The sequence below is a fragment of the Tupaia chinensis genome, unplaced genomic scaffold (genome assembly GCF_000334495.1).
Source record: "Tupaia chinensis unplaced genomic scaffold, TupChi_1.0 Scaffold138517_1, whole genome shotgun sequence".
NCBI classification, from domain to species: domain Eukaryota; kingdom Metazoa; phylum Chordata; class Mammalia; order Scandentia; family Tupaiidae; genus Tupaia; species Tupaia belangeri.
The window spans coordinates 114,506-134,952 of NW_006198412.1; the positions used below are offsets into that span (position 1 = coordinate 114,506).

General features: G+C 43.8%; 1 protein-coding gene across 1 annotated transcript; it reads right to left on the bottom strand.

Moving 5' to 3' along the window:
* Positions 1-2,404: 2,404 nt before the first annotated feature.
* Positions 2,405-3,178, bottom strand: LOC102481497 (calmodulin). Its single transcript, XM_027765512.1, has one exon. The coding sequence runs from the start codon at positions 3,113-3,115 to the stop codon at positions 2,672-2,674; it is 444 nt and encodes a 147-aa protein (XP_027621313.1). The 5' UTR covers positions 3,116-3,178; the 3' UTR covers positions 2,405-2,671.
* Positions 3,179-20,447: the final 17,269 nt, after the last annotated feature.

The following is a 20,447-nucleotide window of genomic DNA, read 5'->3' on the forward strand; positions in this document are numbered from 1 at the left end:
AAGTTCCTGAGAGGAGAATGGAGGAGAAGGGATTGCGGCATGGCCATCCCCCTGAGGAGTGATTTTTCGCTTTCTTTATCTCTGTTTCTGGCAAGTGCACATGCGCTGTAGCAAAATCCTCTAAAAATAAAAATTAAACTTCATTTTTATTGATATTACTTGTTCTAAGAAAAGTAAAATTAGCATTGATTTCTTAAACTTTTGGTTAAGATAGTTTTACAGTGTAAGATTTATTTTATAATTAGTATAAAAGAAGAAAACATAAAAATACAAAATCATAGATATGTAAGCATTCTATAATATTTAAATTTGAATTAGAAATATTAACATAAATAGGATTTTAAAGTTTTATACCCAGGCATACATACATATTCTTAAAGAATGTAAAGCTTTTTCTTTGCTCTAATTACTGAAAAACCCTGGAAACAACACTCACCCTGTAACTACTGAACATACTTAATGTTCGGATTTGGTTTCTAAATATCATTCTTTATTAGAAGGAACAGGAGTTTCTAGAAGAAATGGCTAATTGCAGGAATAGAGCAGGGAATGTATAATATGAGCCTGAGACATTGTGGTATAACAGAAAGCCATGAAGTGTCAAAGGCCAATGAATTACTATTCAAAAGACATAGAAAACAGTTTGCAATGGCTTGCATGAGCCAGAGCTGCAACAATCTGCACATAAAAAAGAGTAGATTGAGAGACCAACAGATGGCATGATGGTTACATTGCTGGACTCCCATGTAGTCAACCACAGTTCAAGTCCTAGACCCAGTGACTTAAACTCATGCTGGACGCATGTGCACATGTGCCCAAAATCACAAGAGGAGAATGGAGGAGAAGGGGTTGCAGTGTGGCCATCCCCCTGGGGAGGGGAGTGCTTTCTTGCCTTCTGTCTGTCTCTCTCTGTCTCTCCAGCAAGTGCATGCACCCTATAGCAAAAATCTCTCCCAAAAGAAAAAAAAAGATATATTAAATGATATTGAATGTTTTCTGAAAAGCAATGTGAATGTGTTCATAACTTTAGTCAAGAAGAAGAAAGTTTCACCCTCACCACTCATAAAAACATCTTAATTTGTCACAATTCCCAACGCCTACTTCATTGGTTTCTTACTCTGAATATTGATAATTAAGTGGAAAGAGCCAGACATTCATTTTCTTTTCCTGTAGGAACTGAATTCTGGGCTGTGACAGACTGCATTTTTCAGTCTGATGGTCACAGCTTCTGCCATCCCATGTGCTTGGTTCCATCAAGAGGTGGGCTCTTGGCCAGGAGCTGTAGCAGCAGTAAGTGCAACTGGAGCCACATGGGAGAGGTTCTGGGATGGCAACCAACCAGCCCAGGACTCCCTGCGCACACTAGACAAGTGTGTATGCCCATAGTCTAGGCTGTCTGAAACAGGAGTTGGAATGTAGCATTGTGACTCTGTTGGGGGTGCCTATCTCTCTGTATCTCTCTCTCTGTGTCTCTGCCTCTCATGGAAGAAATAATTAAAGAAGCTTTTTAAAAACTTTAAAAGGTTATTTGCAAGTTGTCCACCCCTATCTGTACCTTGCAGACTCTGCCATAACAGAAGTGTTGTCTGGGCACACAGCTACAGCGAAGGGCTTCATTTATCAGACCATCTTGCAAGTAGTAGGTGTGGCTTTTTGACAAGGTTTTAGAAAATGGAATGTGGGAAAAGTCAACTGCTAGTTTGGGGTATTAAAAAGCATAGCAACAGGGGCATGGCAGAAATGGAATGTTCTGTGATGCTGAGGCCATGTGGAAGATCCCTGGGTCACATCCTGTGGTCTCCCTGTACATACTGAGCCATGATCCTGGTGGGCTGAAGTTGAGCATAGATTACAGTTTGAAGATCTATTGGAGGTGTGTGTGTGTGTGTGTGTGTGTGTGCGCGCGTATGTCTCACTCTTATGGAAGAAATAAATGTTATAAATCAACTAGCTAAATAAATAGAACAGCCCTTTCCTTCCCTCCTTTCCTGGATGTAGTGTGGACTGGCAGCTGAGGCTAAATGAGGCTTCCTGGGCTACAGTGTGGAAGCCACATTTTTTTTTAAAATTGTAATTTTTTTTTATTGGAAAACAAATATACAACTTGGAATGGATTTGAGGCAAATTGTGCAATAAGCAGATTTTCTTTAAGTGGCTAAACAAAGTTTAAAAGGCAAGTAACAATAAAAGAAAATGTTTCTGGTACAGGACTGGCAGTACAAAAAAATAGTGTACGAGTACCTGGATAATACACCCGTTTTGCAATAGTGCAACTTTTAAGCACATATTGTTGACTGTCCATAGTCCACGCAGAGTTACAACTCCACACTTCAACAACATGCTGATAGTTCCTAAAGAAAACTGCTTTAAAAAGGCATAACCTAGATGTTCCCTCATTTGACCAACTCCATCTAAGTTTAGATGTGCAGAAGGGCTTAGATATATCCAGAGTAAGCCACATGCAACATGTTACTTGATCAATTTTCTAAAATAAGGTCTCAGGACAATGACAGTAAGATAAGGAAGAAAACATGGAGGAATGAGTCCTAATTACTATACATGCATATCTTTTTGACAGGAGGGAGAAACCTTTTACAGATAAGTTATAAACAACGAAAAGGCAAATAAACAATTTTGTACAAGAAATTTAACACATTCTGTACAATGGTCTTCACTTTGCTGTCATCATTTGTACAAACTCTTCATAGTTTACTTGACCATCAATATCTGCTTCCCTGATCATTTCATCAACTTCTTCATCTGTTAACTTTTCTCCAAGGTTTGTCATCAGATTGCGAAGTTCTGCTGCACTAATACAGCCATTGCCATCCTTATCAAACACATGGAATGCTTCTCTAATTTCTTCTTCACTGTCTGTGTCTTTCATTTTTCTTGCCATCATTGTCAGAAATTCAGGGAAGTCAATTGTGCCATTACCATCAGCATCTACTTCATTAATCATGTCCTGTAACTCTGCTTCTGTGGGATTCTGCCCAAGAGACCTCATTACAGTTCCCAATTCCTTTGTTGTTATAGTTCCATCACCATCCTTGTCAAATAGCGAAAAAGCTTCTTTGAATTCTGCAATCTGCTCTTCAGTCAATTGGTCAGTCATGCTGCAAGTGCTACCAGTTTCCGACAAGGTACCACACAACCACTCGGCTCGCTCACTCCACTCGGACTCTGGAAGCCACATTTTGAGGATGACAGAGCAATAATTAAGGGCCAGCAGGTGGCATAGTAATTAAGGTGCTGGACTCCTACATCACTGACCATGGTTCAAGTCCTGGACCTGGTGGCTTGCTTTCTCACTTTTCCTCTCTCTCTGTCTCTGTTGAGCATGTGTTCCCTATAGCAAAATTAAAAAAAAAAAAAAAAAAAAAAAAAAAAAAAAAACATAAAATAAAATAAATAATTCAAAAATCTTAAATTAAGCACCTATAATATTTAAAACAAAATGATGCTAGGTGCTCAAAAATAAATGATCAAATAGGTCATTTGATTCAGGGTTGGAAGAAGATGAAGAGTGAAGACTAGACCTGGTGAAGGGGAGAGAGAGGGAGGCCATATTAAGCAAGAGACTGGAAGCACTCCCCACCCACCACTGGTGCTCTTACCCTGTTAGTTCTTCCCTGCTAGGGACAAAAGGTTCAATGACAGACGAGCTCAATGTTGACTAGATCAGTAGGGAAGAGTTTAGAGGGGGCAGGGGAATGGGATGGCAAAGAGAGAGGCAAGCCTGCTCCAAACTGACATTCTTAGAAATTGGAAGTGATAGATGTCATGATATAATTTGTAAACCAGAGGAGAAGCCAAAAAACTCTCCCTGTCTCTTCTTTCTTTTTTTTATTTTTTTTCCTCCTCAGCTATATTTGGGTGCCAATTATACACAGAAAAGCCAAACTCAGTTTGTTAATGTCAGACAACAAATACTTGTGATCTGGCAAAGGGCAATTCTTTTGCAATTTTGGAGCTTGTCATTAGGATTAATGGACCTAGAGAAAAATGTCTAGAGCAATGTTTAGTCCTTCAAAGACCCTGAAGTTCAAATCCAGCAGGACTGGGCAACCTCCCAGAGCTGGTCAGGCACATCCCATGAGTCCATATTGCTTGGCAGACTGCCAGGCCTGTTGCTCCCTCTTCCCTCCCCAATTCCACAGGAAAGTTCAGAAAGTGCAGGTTCCTCCCACGGGTCACCTGGCAGATGCCCAATCCCCTGTGGAAGAGACTGGCCCTGAAACCAAAAAGTTGAACGTTCCCTGGGATGACTCATAGGTCTCTTGCAATCGGAGGGGCCACTGACAGGGTGATAACCCCTAATACAGGGACAGTCACCTCACCTGGGTCAGTGGTAGAACCCTTTCTTCTTGGATCACTCACCTCCTAGGGACCTTGAACCAACCTTGGTGCAGTGAATATCATAAGAGACCAAAATAGTCATGTGGAAGAAAGGTCCAAGCTTCCTCAGAACCTTGCACATAACCATGTAGCTTTGCAAGCATTGTTTATCGCCCTCATTAGAAGGAAGAGGGCTCAGGGACCAGCAGATAGCATTGCAGTTATGTCGCTGGATTCCCACAGGCTGACTGCAGTTCTAGTCCCGGACCCAGTGGCTTCAAAATCACACCAGGTGTGTGTGTGTGTGTGTGTGTGTGTGTGTGTGTGTGTCCAAGATTCCGAGAGGAGAATGGAGAAGGGATTGTGGCATGGCCATCCCCCCTAGGGGGTGATTTCTCACTTTCTCTCTCACTTTGTCTATCTGTCTGTTTCTCTCTGGTGAGTGCATGCACCCTAAGGCAAAAATGTCTGAAAAAAGGAAGGAAGAGGACTCAAGTCACACTTGTTATAACACTGCTATACAAGATATCACAGAATGATGTGTTATTCAACTTTGTACCCACCTCCTCTTCCATCTTAAGAACTAATAATGCTCCTTGCTTCCACAGTGATTTTTCAGTCATTATCTCCTTTGGTGTATCTCTGAATTACTTGTGAAGCTTTTGAAAAATATACTTGCCCGTGTTCCAGACATAGATTGGGGTCCAGTTCTCAAGGATAGGATGGACACTGTGTTGTGAACAACCCTGTTTTTCTTCTGGTCAACACTCATTAGCAATTCAGACGGAATGACTTCATCTCCTCTGAAAGCGATACCCCAGTCTCACACACTGTTTGGAAGGGGTGTTAATAAAGGTGCCCCCCCCCAATTTCCCTCCAAGATGTAGCCATGATACTAAGCATCGCCAAGGTCCTCATGTGAGTTGTTGTAACAAGAACCACAGGCTGGGTGGCTTACGAACAGCAGAAATTTGCTTCTCCCAGTTCTGGAGGCTGGATGTGTGCGATTGGGGTGCCAGGCTGGTTGAGTGCTGGCAAGGACCCTCTACCAGGCTGCAGACTGACTTCTGTTGGGTCTTCATGGGGTGGAAAGACAACAAGTCACTCAGGAGGTCTCTGCCTTCATGACCTACTCCCCTCCCAAGGACCCACCTCCAAATGTCATTACCCTGGGGGTTAGATTTCAGTAACATGCATTTTGGGAAGACACAAATATTCAATGTAGAAAAGCCACCAGACTCTCCCAGAATGAAAATCTTGAACAGAGCAAACCAAAAATGAACATTCACTGGAATTGATTTCTCTGGCGAGGCTCCCTTGAAATAACTGCTGTGCCCACTCAGAGGCCCCAGAGTCAACCTGCTGCATCACCAAGCCAGGCTCTTCTGATTTCATTCCATTCGGTGAGTGCTCTGTGTCTTCGGTGTCTTCCTCATACATTTATTTCTTGTTTAAGATGAGCTAAAGTAAGTTTCATGCCAAGTAACACCCGGACACATGCGGCTTTTGAAAACTCTTGCAGGTGTCTGGCCTGTGGAGTTGAGCTGAGAGCACTGGTCACTTGCATGTCAGGCTCTGCGCTAAGAGTTCCACACACATTTTTCTCATTTAACTCTCACAAAAATCAACAAAGTAAAGAGACTGAGGCCAATAGTCATATAATTAGCAAGGGGTAATTCTGGGATTTGGAACTCTTTACTCCCAAAGCTTCTTAATCCTGGTGATATTCTGCCTGCTGGTAACAATGATATCCCATTCTCTTGGTCTCCCAGTTCCTTCGACTCTTTTTAACTTTTAATTTTCTACCTTTTATTTTACCTACCATGTTATATACCTACCTACCATCTGATAATCTGCATTTACTTTTTTAAAAAAAATTAAGAATTAATCAACACCAGATCAGTTCCCCAAGAAGTTCTAAAGGGAGTGTTATATCAGGAAAACTAAAGTCAGACACACAGAAATAAGAGTTAAAAAAAAAAAATCTTAGAAAAGGGCCAGCTTAATGGTAGAGACAAGTCCAGAGTTGAATATTATCTTCCAGAATTTAAACAGAAAGCTTGGACCACAATAGAAGTTAAATTAAGTACCTGAGACTGAGCTGATGAAATATAATTTTATGGCTTTTCATTAAAACAATTCTAATCTTTTTCTATGCTTTGTAGTCCAGAGATAAGAATTTTTGTCTTCTCTTGAATTGTCAACAGATCCAGGTAACTACTATTTGAACAGAATCCTAACCTGCTTCCTGGCTTTAAGTCTTAAGCAAAGTTCTCTTAACTTTTTTATTTTGATTTATTATAGCTAAAACTGCCTTTCTTGAATTAAAAAAATATTATAAATACCTATTTAACAACCACAGTAAGCTATATAGCCTCAACTAGGTGCTATTTTATTGTATATTCATTCTACTCACAGTTTCATGCTGAAAGGCAAATATTTGTTAATAGATATTTATATATCAGTCGGACTTGCTATTGAAAGTAGTTAGATCAATTAAGTTATTTTGTTAACCAATAAAATGTGGGAGAAAAAAAAAGGAATGGAAAGCAACTGCAGATGCCAGAGATAGAGTGGGAGGAGGGTGAGATATGGCAGAGGGTGAGAAATGGGGGATATATATGCATGTATATATATACACATATATATAAAATATGCATACATATCATATATATTAGGTATATATTATATATATACACATATATGAAATGGAAAATTATTTGTGATAACATGTATGACTAAGCCACTATTCTAGATGGTAAATTGCATCTTGTATGCTGTGATAATGTTCAGTGAATGAATGCAAAATAAATAATTAATTCAAAAAACTTATTTTATTTATTTCATTTGACCAGAGAGAGACAGAGTGAGAGACAAAGAGAGGGAAACTGAGAAATCAAGCCACCAGGAACAGGACTTGAACCACTATCAGCCATGTGGGACTCTAACATCCTTAATCACCATGCCACCTACTGGCCCCTGTAGGGGGCCTTCCTTTTTTTTTTTTTTAGAGAGAGATTTTTGCTATAGGGCATATGTGCTTGCCAGAGAGACAGAGAGACAGAAAAAGTGAGAAATTACTCCTCAGGGGGAATGGCCATGCCATAATCCCTTCTCCTCCATTCTTCTCTTGGGGTTTTGGGCACACACACACACACACAGTGTGACTTTCAAGCCCCTGGGTCTGGGACTCAAACCACAGTCAGCTATGTGGGAGTCCAGTGATGTAACCATTATATCATCTGCTTTTCTTGTATCTAGTAATCTGTCTTTCTAGATCATTGAGGATAAGTTTAAAGTAGAATATACTTCATGTCTCCTAATATGGTACCTTTAATACTTCTGTCCTGCATACTCCCCATATTTGTTGAATGAATGAGTAATGGTAACTGCTTACCACACAGGGTGGATCAGTGAGTGGCCAGTCCTTGATGAGTTCATGTGGAATAGAGGGAGCATGAAGTGTTGACATAGGCTGACACAAACGTGTGGTCACAAAGGCATTTTTCCTCTAGAGAATCATCACTTCATGACTTTCTCTGACCCTGGAAGTTCTTCCTCTGTTCCCTGAGTCAACATCCAACCTGAACTAATCTTTTCCAAACATTCTACTTTCCTCCCTATTTCAGGTCTAGCAGCAGAGGAGTGGTAGATAGGGTGAATTGTTCTTCAAAAGCCTGGAAAACAAGATTTCTCTTGGTTGCCCACATTTAGGAGAACATTGATGACTCAGGGCAGTAGGCCAGATAGAATGAAGCTAACATATAACCTTAATAATTCCCTGGGTTTTATAAGTTTGCTCACTTAAGGAAATGCTATGAGCCCTTTTAGGATAGTAATTTGTAATATACTGAGTAAGTATTCTTAGTTTGGCTCCTATTTGTCATTTAGGTGAACTGAAACAGAATTCACATGGTGGTGTCTGGTCATAGCTCTGATTCAGATCTGAACCCACCTATCCATTCACCCGTTCTCAGAGAATTATTGAACACCAACTCTGTCTCTGTGCTTGCTGCTGAATTAACAAGAGCCAAAATCCTGAAGAAACTAATAGTGAGGTAGTAGAGACCACCCTATAAACAGGCCACTGTAGTATGGCTGGACAAGGGCTATGAGATGAGCACAGCTACTTGGGAGTGACAAGAAAGGACCTGAGTCCAGCCCTATCACCCCATCACTTCAAGGGGGCCTGTCTGGAGAACGTTTTTGACAAGAGTAGCTCTCTCTGGACTTCCACTTAGCTGCAGGAAAAGATCCCAACCCAAACCACTTTGTTTCACCATAATTGGCATTGGGTTGAGAGTGGCCACAGGGTAGGCCAGTTAAGATGAATGAAGACAGCTATCAGGAGGTTGGTTTTATTTTGGTTTACATCAATTGAGCACTCACCATATGCCCAACAATACACTAAGACATTCACTGAAGTATCCCACTAAAGCCTAACCACAAACTGATTTTATCATATAGGCATTTTGACTACCATTTTCTAGAGGAACAAACTGAGGCTTAATGAGGTTCAGGAACTTGCTGAAGGATCTCATTGGAGCAGAGAGAGGTTTCAGTCTCCCTGGCTCAACAGTACATGTAATCACTACCTACCTGCTTCCCAAGGTTGGGCCTGTGGCATATATTTTATTAAAAAAGATTTTGCCCCAAGAAAGACTTCTCAAATCCATTGTAGAAACAAATGCAATTTTAGAGTTTTGTTATAAGTCTCCACCTGTCCCCGCTCAATTCTTAAAGTTACAAATGTATGAAATGTGCTAAATATTTTCAAAAATAATATTGCCAATAAGTTAGGAGAAATTTCTATTGTGCAGAATGGAGCCCATGGGCCTGAACAAGCTGGTGAAGGTTGGACAATTCCTTTCCCCAGTGCCATGAATCGGTGGACAGTTATATATGCTCAGCTCAGCTTGAAGGCCGTCTCCTTCTAGAAGCTTTTTCAGATTCACTCCATGAAGGTAAATCCTACCCCCACATGACCTGATGTGTGCCTGTCTCTCCTGGGAGTTTGGAAGCTGTGGAGACCAAGCAAGGATTTTCTTACTCCTTTCTATGCATCCCCCCCACAAGTGTGTTCACTACACGTAGTAAGTCCCCTCAAAAATGTCCTTACCAGTAGTTTGTAGTGAAGATGTGGGTAACCATAGGCTCATTCTCCACACAAAATATTGCATTCCTCATCACTCTGTCCTTTGAGCAGTTGCCTGAACTGTGAACAACTCCCTGCCCCGCCAAGACCGCCTGTGTTTTTCATAACTGCACAACATGCATCCATATACGTGTTTCTGAGAACAGATGGGCAGCACTGGAAAGAACTTTTAGCTATGATCTGAGACACACATTATGATCAGGGACATAATAAACTCTGTTATTTTGAAATTAGAAAGTTGCAGTCTCTCTCTCTCTCTCACACACACACACACACATAAACACACTTCCTTCATTTCAAAGGGCTTGTTTATTTCCTGAGTCTCACAAAGATGTCAGTTTGTAAAATAACCTGAAAAATCACCTATGGCAAATTCTTGCCAGACTTGGGTTTCAGAAGGCTGTCTCCCTCAAAAGTCAGTTAGAAAGTCTGTGGTACGTAATTAAATCAGAGTCGTTTGTTATTATTGCCCTGCAGACTCTCTTCAAAGCTTTGAACCTCCGAGCATCAGCCTCTCCAGCCAAACCATTTCACCAGCCACTCCGGGTTTGTTTACTCCTATTGACCCAAGAGCTCTTTTGGGGTGGCCTCCCAAGCTGCCTCAAGGACCCCTCTCTCACCTCCATTGTTCCAAATGTGCCCAGATGGCTCTCTGGGTCTCAGGGCTCCATAGAGAAAGTCTGGGGCACTTAGGGGTAGAGTCGTGCCTTGCTCACGTGAATCGCCATTTGGGACCTTTATATCTTGCTATATCTCTTTATTGAAAACCATGGGCAGTTGGTTGAAATCCTGGGAGAGAAATTCAAAACCGTTCTGGTTTCAGCTGTGCTGCTGGTACTTGGCCACACGGGTCTGCAAGTCCCACAGGCATAAGAACCACATCTGTCTTGTCACGGTTGTGTCCCCAGCGTCTAGACATGGTGCTGAGACATAACAGGTACCCCACAAATGTTTGTAAAATGACTGAGTAGCTGAAAAGGGAATCTTTTAATAACTTAGCAGTGTCATGGCTGGTTCAGACGATGTTTACTAACCAGTTTAATTTCTTTTCCCCTACCAAACCGACTGCCTGATGGACTGTCTGTCCAGGTATCTGACACAAACCTTGAACTTTGTCATTTGGGACTGCCATTTACCTCCTCGTGCCCAGCACACACAGAAGACCCACTGTCAAATTTCTAGGTAACATGTGTAAGAGTACAATTTTTTCCTCTTGAGCACTATTCAGTATATCTTTCTGTAATGATGGCAATGTTCTATTTACTTTTTTTCTTTTTTTTTTTTAGAGGTTTTTGCTATAGAGCACGTGTGCTCACCAGAGAGATGGACAGACAGAAAGCAAGAAATCACCCCCCAGGGGAGAATGGCCATGCCACAATCCCTTCTCCTCCATTCTCCTCTTAGGATCTTGGGCACGCATGCACACGCACCTGGTGTGAGTTTAAGCCACAGGGTCTGGGACTCGAACCGCGATCGACTACATGGGAGTCCAGCGACATAGCCATTACGCTAACTGCTGGTCCCAGCAATGTTCTATTTCAATAGCCACATATAAGCTGGTGCCTACCACATTGATAGCCCAGCACTAGATAGTCTAGGTTAACTTGTCAAATTCTCCACAAAGATGCCTGGAAGTAACTAATCGGTGCCTTGCCAACCACAGACTTCCAGATAAGCAGGCCTCTGATTAAGAGGGTTTGCTTTTCACTGTGCCCAACTCAGTAGGCTAAGGCAGGAGTCTTAGAGTTACATCCTGAGCAAGAGGCCTGGTAGTACATGTCCTCTGATTGCAGTTTGGGAAGGGCCTGATGACAGTGGCCCTCTCTGTGTGGCCACCGGTATTTTTTAGGTCCACAGTTAAATCAGCTGCCTAGTTCTTGCCAGTACGGGTAAGGCCGAGAGTAAGAATGGGCCATGGGCAGTGGGTCTCAACCTCTAGAAAAATCTAGAAACTGCTTTTCTAACAAGCACTCAGAGATTCTGGTCTGATTGGTCCTCAGACCACACTGAGCAGTGGCACCAGCTCAGTGGTCACTACCCAGCATCTCTACGAGGAAAGTGACCCTCAGAAGGTCATGATTCCTTGGGAAACTGCATCGGCCCCACCAATCCCCCACATATGCCCTTCCTACAGGGTCTGTCCTTCCTATTCTACCTGGCAGCATCTTCTACAACCGTCAGGGTTCTGCCATATGCCACCTCCTCAGCGAAGCCTTCCACGTCACCATTCATCACTCGGTTACAGCGTGAGTTGGACTGTGAGACACGCAGGGCAGGGAGTGGACTTACTCATCCTGGCATACCTAAGGCCAAGCCCCAATGCTTGGCCTAGCATAGGCATTTGTTATCCCATACTTCTTGTTCAGAGTCTCCAAGTTCTCTCTTTAAAGAGAAGTGAGTGCCTGTGACAACTCATCCTGCAGATACGAATGCGATGCCAGGCACACAAAGCAAACGAGGAGATCAGATGAGAGAAATAAGAGCGGCTTAGACATGGGTGAGTGGCTTTAGAGTTCTTATGCTAGGGGTTTGTTCCAGTTGAAATCCAACTGCAGATCACAATCAAAAGCCCTAGGCAGCGTAGGGGGTGAGAGGGGCCTCCCGGGCAGATTTTCATTAACGCTGGACCATGCCCACATGGCTCTTCAAAGTGTGCCAGAGCACAGGGCAGAGGGCTCAAAGCCAGCCCTCTCCCCACACACACATACACACACACACACACACACACACACACACACACACACTCACACACTCACACAAAGCCATATTTCTGCCAGTTTCTTGCCACAACTGGCTGGGGTTATCGTCCACTCAGTTACTTGTGCTACTTTACTGTCAAAAATTATGGTTAACTCATTGAGCCTTGCACATGAAGTACCTTCCAAATCAGCCTTGTTAACTCTCAAGATGGAAGGAAATAATTCTTCTAGGAGTGAGGAAGATAGGGTGGTTAAGGTGACCCAGATAATTTTCAATCTCTTCGAGTCTGTATATAGCATACTTGGGGGTTCACAGTTATTGTTATCAGAGACCAGAGCTGATTCACATGTAGATGAATACATAATTTAGTTCCAATTTCTTGGTTTCTGTTACAACAAGCTTTTCATCAGTGTTTACATATTTAGCAACATTTACTAAGGCACGTGCAAGATGCTGTTTCCAACACTCTGTAATACAGAGCTGCATGGACATGGCCCCCACCCACCCCAAACAAGTCTCACCCAACAGGGAGCTGGAGGTAGAGACTCAGTGAAGGAAATGGGCAGTGAGGAGAGGTGCAGAGCTGGGCCTCTAACCAATACTTTAGTTTTCTATTTCTAAGTTATACCCTGTTTGCTCCCTAAAAGGAAATAAGTTAATATAAAAGATATTTAAGATAACTCTGGTGAACATTTTAAATCAAAGCCATGTTGAAAGAGGCAGTAAATGAGTAAATTAAGAAGATTCTCCTGACAGTGGCTTTGAGCATCCTTAAAGTCAATGAACTAAGAAGATTCTCATTTACTTTGAGCATCCTTAAAGTCAATGAACAAAAAGGACACAGAGGGTGGGATGCGAGTAAGTGTTCCACAGTGTTTTTCCAGCCTCCTGAGCTCATGTGCTCCCTGGCCTAACTCAAGCCTCTCCCTGTGGTTCTCTGTACTAGGCCTGTAGCTTGGGTTCCTGGTTCTCATGGCCCCTAGGAATAGAGTCTTTGTCTATTCCAGAGAGATGAAGCCCTCAAAGGTCTCACTGTGTGCCCATCCTCCAACTCTCTCAACCTGCCCCCCTCCTTCAGTCGCCTAATCCCCAAACCCTAAACCAAGTGCTGCCGCAGCAGGAGAAGGACCTGTCTGTCTACAACAGAGGAGATGCTGGGAAAGACTGAAAGTAGAGATTCCAAGCCAGGAACTTCAAACCTGGGACCCGGGTTCAGAGCATGCAGGACTGAAGCTGGGGTGATCAGAGGGCCAAGGCTAGTGGGAAGGGGATTGGAGTTTCTGCCCTGAGGTGGTAAAGGAAATGCTGCCAACTCACCAACATGTGATTTGTGGCTAATTTTTGCAACCAGTCTATTGAGGTTGTTTTCTTTTTCCTTAATTGGAGATTAAGTGGATTTGGTTTAGTAGGCTTTAGGCTTATCAAGGTCAGTGCTTCTCACACACTGTGTGGTGAAGGACCTGTTTTGTTCCCTCCCCATTAGTTCCAGATCAATAATCAATAAAGAATAAGACAATAAAAATGAATTGCTAGAAAACTGAAAGTTTAAAACACAACTAAAGAGAAGTCCAAAATGGCAGTCACTTGGATATTTCAGCAATGCCAAATATCTAAAAAAATTTTCTGAAGACTTCCCTTCAACTCCTGTGCTTACCTCACTGCCATCAGATAGAGCACACTGTGCAGAAGAGCCTGGGCCATGGTACAGAGTGGCACCGGCTAGAACTAAGAAAGGGAGCCACTTAAATACCTTCCCCCTTTCCCAGGAAACTTACCACCATCACTCCAGAAGATGATGCCCACCACAGAGGAAATCCTGTCCACAGAAGCTTAAATATCATCCTACCCTTTCAGTCAGACCTCTGTGAGGTGTTCAGGCACTGATGCCTCACTCTACAGGCAAGAGAACCAGCAGAGGACTGGCCATCATCCTCCAGTACTTTGCATGTGTCCCTTCACTTCATCCTCACAACTTCTCAGGAGACGGGCATGCATTCTTCCATTCTTATAGGACCTTGAGCATCAGGAAGATTCATAATTCAAGGCTCATGGTCAGTGAGTAGCAGGTCTAATACTGGTCCCTAGAGGTCCTGATGCCGGAGTCTGCCTCCCTGGTTGCACTGGGCTACTTTTCTGAGATGACAGGGCTTCAATGTCAGCCTCAATGGAGATCGAGACAGGGCAGTTGACCTTTTTAGCCCAGAGAGTGCTGAGTAGATATTTCTTGTAGGCCTGACAGCTGCAGAACTGGGATTGCTGTAGGAAATAGTGGAGCTTGTCAGTAGGGAAACCCTAGGAAATTTACCTCCCATTTGTACAGAAGAAAACCCAACCTCTTTGGCAACCTCAGGTTACCCCTACCCTGCTTGGTCCAGGATGGCTATGTTCTTTTCCAGAGGGATTGGGGTGAGGGTGGGGACCCTCCAACATTCTGTGAAGCCCTGCAGTATTCTATCCATGACAGAAAGACATAGGTCACCACAGCAACATGACATCCTGCCCTCACCCCCGTCTCTACCCTTGAAATCACCCTCCATACCCTTGAGTGATCTATTACTACTGTGAGCTCATGTGAGAGCATGACATGACTGGGATGATGCTGTTTGGAAAAAGTATTTCCTCCTCCAAACAGCCTATACTTTGGTTGAGGAGCCCCAAACTCAGCATCTGTTCTACAGAGAGAGCCACTCTCCTAGCCTCTGGATCTCACCTTTCTCTGTTGATGACTAAGCAGGAAGATGCTGGTTGGTCCAAACTCTGCTCTTTGCCAGCCAAGTCTTACAAAATGCTCTGTAGTCCCTCCATCCCTTCCTCATAGCCTTCAGGCTAGGCAGGTTGGAGGAATGTGTGTGTGTTTCTTCAGGCGCAGGAGAGTGAAATGTCTTCTGGTGTAAGAAGCAGGCCTGTCTGTGAGTAAGAGAAGGTGTGAGCGCTTAGAGTGAAGGTGAGAAGCCACACACATGGAGTTCACAGACATGAGTCTGTGCATCTCTGTGTGTGCTGGTGGCTCCTCTAGCTACTTTTCAGGCTTGTTCACTCCAACCACAACCCAAAAGTCCCCAAGATGTAGCTGAAGGAGACCAGCCTATTCTATGATACCTGCCTCAAGACAAGCAAGACAAGATCTCCACCAGTTTAGGCAGTGCCCGTGGCAAAGCCAACTCTTTCTCTGAATGACTTGCTGTGGTGAGAGGATGCGGTGGCCAATGTAACCTACCCTAGTCTCTGTCCAGACCCTTGTGTGATAACAGAGGCCAAGTCACTCATCTGCAGAGCAGGCTACCTCCCCTGAAACCTATGCCAGGGCTCAGACAACCAGCTCTCGCCCCCTCTACCCTACTCCTGCCTCTTCCTCATCTGCTGGAAGCTTCTGAAAATACAGGCTTGGTCCCAGGGAAATGGCTTTCCTCCTGTTAGTGTCTTCTGCCATTTAGAAGGCACCAGAGTCCAGCATGGGTCCTTGCTTGGCTCAGAGGGGAGCTGGACAGGGCTCACTTTTGGTCACCAGGAAACCGGAGCATAACTAATGGTCTCCACTTTCAACACCTTTTTTTTTTTTTTTTGGAGAGGTTTTTGCTATAGGGCGTGTGTACTCGCCAGACAGAGAGAGACAGACAGAAAGCGAGAAATCACCCCCCAGGGGGGATGGCCATGCCGCAATCCCTTCTCCTCTGTTCTCCTCTCAGGATCTTGGGCACACACACACATGTGTCCGGTGTGAGTCTTAAGCCACTGGGTTGGGGATGCGAACTGTGGTTGACTACATGGGAGTCCAGTGACATAGTCCATGACATAGACATGCTGGTCCCAACACCTTTTAAGGCTTTGTTTTCCTGTGGTTTCTCTATGTCTATCTAATTTGATCTTAACTGTGCTTTCAACATATAACTTTCAAAAATTATTAAAGAGTACTACTTTTGACACGTTTATGCCTGTTCTCTTAACAGACAGCAAAGAATAAGAAAGATATAAAGCCTCCTGGATGAAGAGAAAGGAGAGGAAACCAGAGCTAGTGAAAAATGACAACTGTATACTAAAGATGGAAGTTACAGGGAGGGCTTGACAGAGCAGAGCAGACAAAGGATTCTACAGAGAGAACATGATAAATCCACTCCCCGGACTCAGCATCAGGATTTGACTGTGTCTGGTGGAGACAACGGCTGCCCTGAAGACAAGGAGCTGGCTGAAAATCTGCATGTATAGGAGTGGGACTTCCTGCACCCCTTCTCCCAGCCAGCACAGCTGGACTGGCAGGCAACCCCACCAGCAAGAGGTTGGAGGCTTCCTCTCCTGAGAATTGCAGTACTGACACTCCAGCCATGGGGACACCAAGTACAGTCACCCTCGCTGACAGGGCAGTTCACAGTCTGGTCAGCCTGCTGGTGGAAAAGCAGATGGTATCACTCTTCTGAGATTTATGGCCAACTTTCTACTGGCAGAGAGTGGAGGTGGGGAGAAGTGAGATTCTGGGGCAAGGCCCCACCACCCCCGCTGTTGTACCTGCATGTGACACAGGATATATGCAGCAGGGATTGGAGTACCTGTTCTTCCACTTACCAGCTGTGATTCATAGCAGGTGCTTACCCTCCTAGTTCTGGGTTTCTGCATGTGTCCTGAGGATCTGGTCCACCTCCTTCTTAAGGATGATGTGGACATTGGGAGACCTCTTCCCACAGGTGCATACCTGTTCTTCTTAGACCCTCACCATCCACTCACCAATGTCATTACTAAGCTTCCAGGTTCTACCATGTAATTAATCAAAGACTTACTCCTGACTTACACACTTCCTGAACCCCAAGCTCCTTGTGATTTTTCTGGCTGGCACCACCAGCCATGTGGATATTGGCTTGGTCAGCACCTTGGCCCCTCCATTCCCTAAGTGTCCCCCTTCCAGTGGCCTTCACCCCACTCCACTTAGGCCACCCACTCATCCTGTTCTGAAAAGTCATAACTGCTCCACTTGCAAAAACACTATCTCAAACGTCCTACTCTTGCTCACCTTCCAGCTTTGTGGTGCAACTATTCCCACTGCCATTGCTTTCTTCTCATTTGTCCATAGTCCTCTCGATTTCTCTCTCCTCTATCGAGCCTATATTTGACAATCTATCATCCAATAACTTTTTTTTTTTCTATGAAGACCCTATGTTCCTTTGTCCCTCATCCTTAACCACATTTGGCAGAAACCCAGCCCTGGAGAAAGCTGACTCCACCTTTCTCTATATCTGTGTTTTTCTGGCCAAGTTCTAAGGTGAGGGCAGGAGGTCAGAGAACAGGGCAGACTGACTTTCTATAAAGTCACAATCTCTAGCCATGAAATGGATTCTCTTTCTTCTTTCTTCCTTTTTACTTTTTCTTTCTCTTTTTCATTTCTCTTTCTTCTTTCTTTCTTTCTTCCTTTCTTCCTTTCTTTCTTTTTCTTTCTTTCTTCTTTCAATTGCTAAAGGGTGCTTGCCCTTGTTAGAGAGAGAGAGAGAGGGATAGAGAGTGAGAGAGAGAGAGAGAGAGAGAGAGAGAGAAGGTGAGAAAGCATCCTACACATACCACCATGGGGGATAGCTACTCCACAATCCCTGCTACTCCACAATCCTTTCTCCTCATCTCTCCTTTCAGGATTTTTGGCACACACACATGTACCCAGTGTGATCTTCAAGCAGCCAGGATCCAAGACTCCAAGAGCATAGTCAACCAAGTAGGATCCAGCCACCATGTCACCAGCTGTCCCTCTACTCAATCTTTTCTATGCCTTTAAGTATATTCAACTCCCTCCCATTATTAAAGAGAGAGAGTGAAGAGGAAGGAGGGAATGAAGGAAGGAGGAAGAGAAAACCGTTCCCTTGATCCTCATTCTCTTCCAGCTATCACCTTCTTTCTCCTTCTTTACAGCGTAACTTCTAAAAATACCTTCCTATATTGTCTACATTTCTTTACTTCCTGTATTAGTTTATTCTGGCTGATATAACAAAATACCATAAGCTGGTAGTTTGTAAACAGCAGAAATTTGGAGGCTGACATTCAAGATCAAGGCCCCCGCAGAATTAGTGTCTGGTGAAGTCTGCTCCCTGGTTCATAGATGATGTCTTCTATTGTGTCCTCACATGGTGGAAGGGCAAAAGACTTTCCTTGGGCCTGTTTTTAAGGGCACTAATCTCATTCATGAGGGCTCTGTCCCCATGACCCAGTCCCCTCCCCAAAAGCCCTGCCTCCTCATATTATCATGCTAGGATTTCAACATACGAATTTTGGGAGAACACAAACATTCACATTATGGAACTTCTCATCACCCCATTACCTATCCCTGTCTGGATTCCCACCCCTCTGAATCACCAAAACAGCTCCCACTCACAGCACTGATGGCCTGAATGACAGCATTTTATCCACATCTTACCTGACCTTGTCACAGCACCCTCAATCGCCCACCATCTCTCCTTAGCCACTTTCCTCCTACAGCTTCAGGGACACCTGGTCGTTTTCTCCTCCCTCTCTGGCCACTCCTTTTGGTTGCCTCTGGAGACTCTTCCTCCACTGTTGGTCCATGAAAACTTGGGATGCTGGGCCTTCTTACTCTCTATCCTTTACCTGGCTAATTTCGTTTGTACCTGTAGTATTAATTACCAATTGCAAATCACATGTAAACTTTCCACCCAGGCTTATACAAGCACCTGACATTCGATATCACCCCCAGGTCCCAAAGGAACCCCACACTCATGGGGTATAGCTACTCCACAATCCCTTCTCCTTAAACTCACGGTTTTCCCAACTCACCTCTCCTCTGGAATGCTAGTTCTCTTTCACTACACTCTGTATCTCCACAGTGTCTCCCCAAACTCTCTTCATTTCCTATATCCAACTTATCACCCAGTCCTGTAGATTGTGTTTCTTAAATTCCTCTCAAGTCCATCCAAACATCTTCATCTCCACCATGCCCACTTATGTTAGCTCAAGCTGGTTCTAACGCCATGGTTCCCTAATTGGCATGAGCCACATTATTCTGGGCCCATTCCAAGCCCTTGTTAGTCCACACTGTAGCCAAAATGTCTTTGCAAAACACATTCAATTTTATCATTCCTTCCTTAACCTGTCAATGGCTTCTTGTTGCTCTCAGGGTATGCATAAGACTTCTTGGGTTTAAAAACCTCTATGGGGCCAGCAGATGGCATGGAAGTTAACGCAGCTAGACCCCTCATGGCCAATTGTGCAGTTCAAGTCCTGGACCGAGTGACTTAAAAATCATGCCAGGGGTGTGTGTGTGTGTGTGTGTGTGTTCACAATCCCAAGAAGAGAATGGAGGAGAGAAGCCATCCTCAGTTGCCATCCCCCCCAGGGGCCGATTTCTTATTTTTTCTCTCTCTATCTCTTTCTGATGAGCATATGTGCCCTATAGCAAACAAAACAAAGAACCTATGGTCTGACACTCAGCTCAGCTATGCAATGGCTTCTGGGTCATACTGCCTGAACTAGAAGCCTGCCCTCATCACTTATTGCTGTGTGACCCTGGGCAAGTTACCTTTCTGCTGTATCTCAATACTTTCATCTATGAATTGCAGTTATAAGGTACTATATCATAGGGTTTTGTGATCATTAAATTAATTAAACATCTAAAATAGTGCTTAGCACATGGCAAGTGCTTATTCAATAAATGTCAGCTCTTATCAGCCCCGCCTCCCATTCACATCTCTCAACCACTTGCTGAGATCTCCCTGGTATAGACATATTGTTTTCCTTTGGGGCCATTATTCTCACCACCTTGCCTCTGTCTACAGGGTCTTTGCACATGCTGTTCTCATTAGAACTCTATTTTCCCCCTCTTCAGCTATTCAGTATCTGTGCAGCCATCAGATCACAACTCAAGTGTCATTTACTTGGGGAAACCTTTCTGGAGTTCCCTGGCTGACACTGTCCTCATCACTATTTTATTATATATATGTGTGTTACATCTAATCTGTCTCTCCTGCAAAACTGTAGATGCTACAGGTGCAGACACTGTGTTTATTTTTGTCACCTTCGTAACTCTAGCATTTAACAAAGTGTCTGACATATAATAAATGCTCTATTAATATTTGCTAATGAATGAAAGAGGATTGAAAGAGCACCTAAACCCTATGGGATGCTTAATAAATGTTCATTGAATCTGACAAGGTACCTTCTGAGGGGTTCTAAAAAGTTTCGCCTGTTCCCAAATAATTCTCCACTGCCAACCACAGTGCCTGAAAATGCATCTCTAGGGCTCATGGCGGAGGGTGCTGTCCCCTCTCAG

What these genes read in the sequence shown, in the direction of transcription:
- LOC102481497 (XM_027765512.1), bottom strand. Translation starts at nt 3,115, where the DNA reads ATGACTGACCAATTGACTGAAGAGCAGATTGCAGAATTCAAAGAAGCT.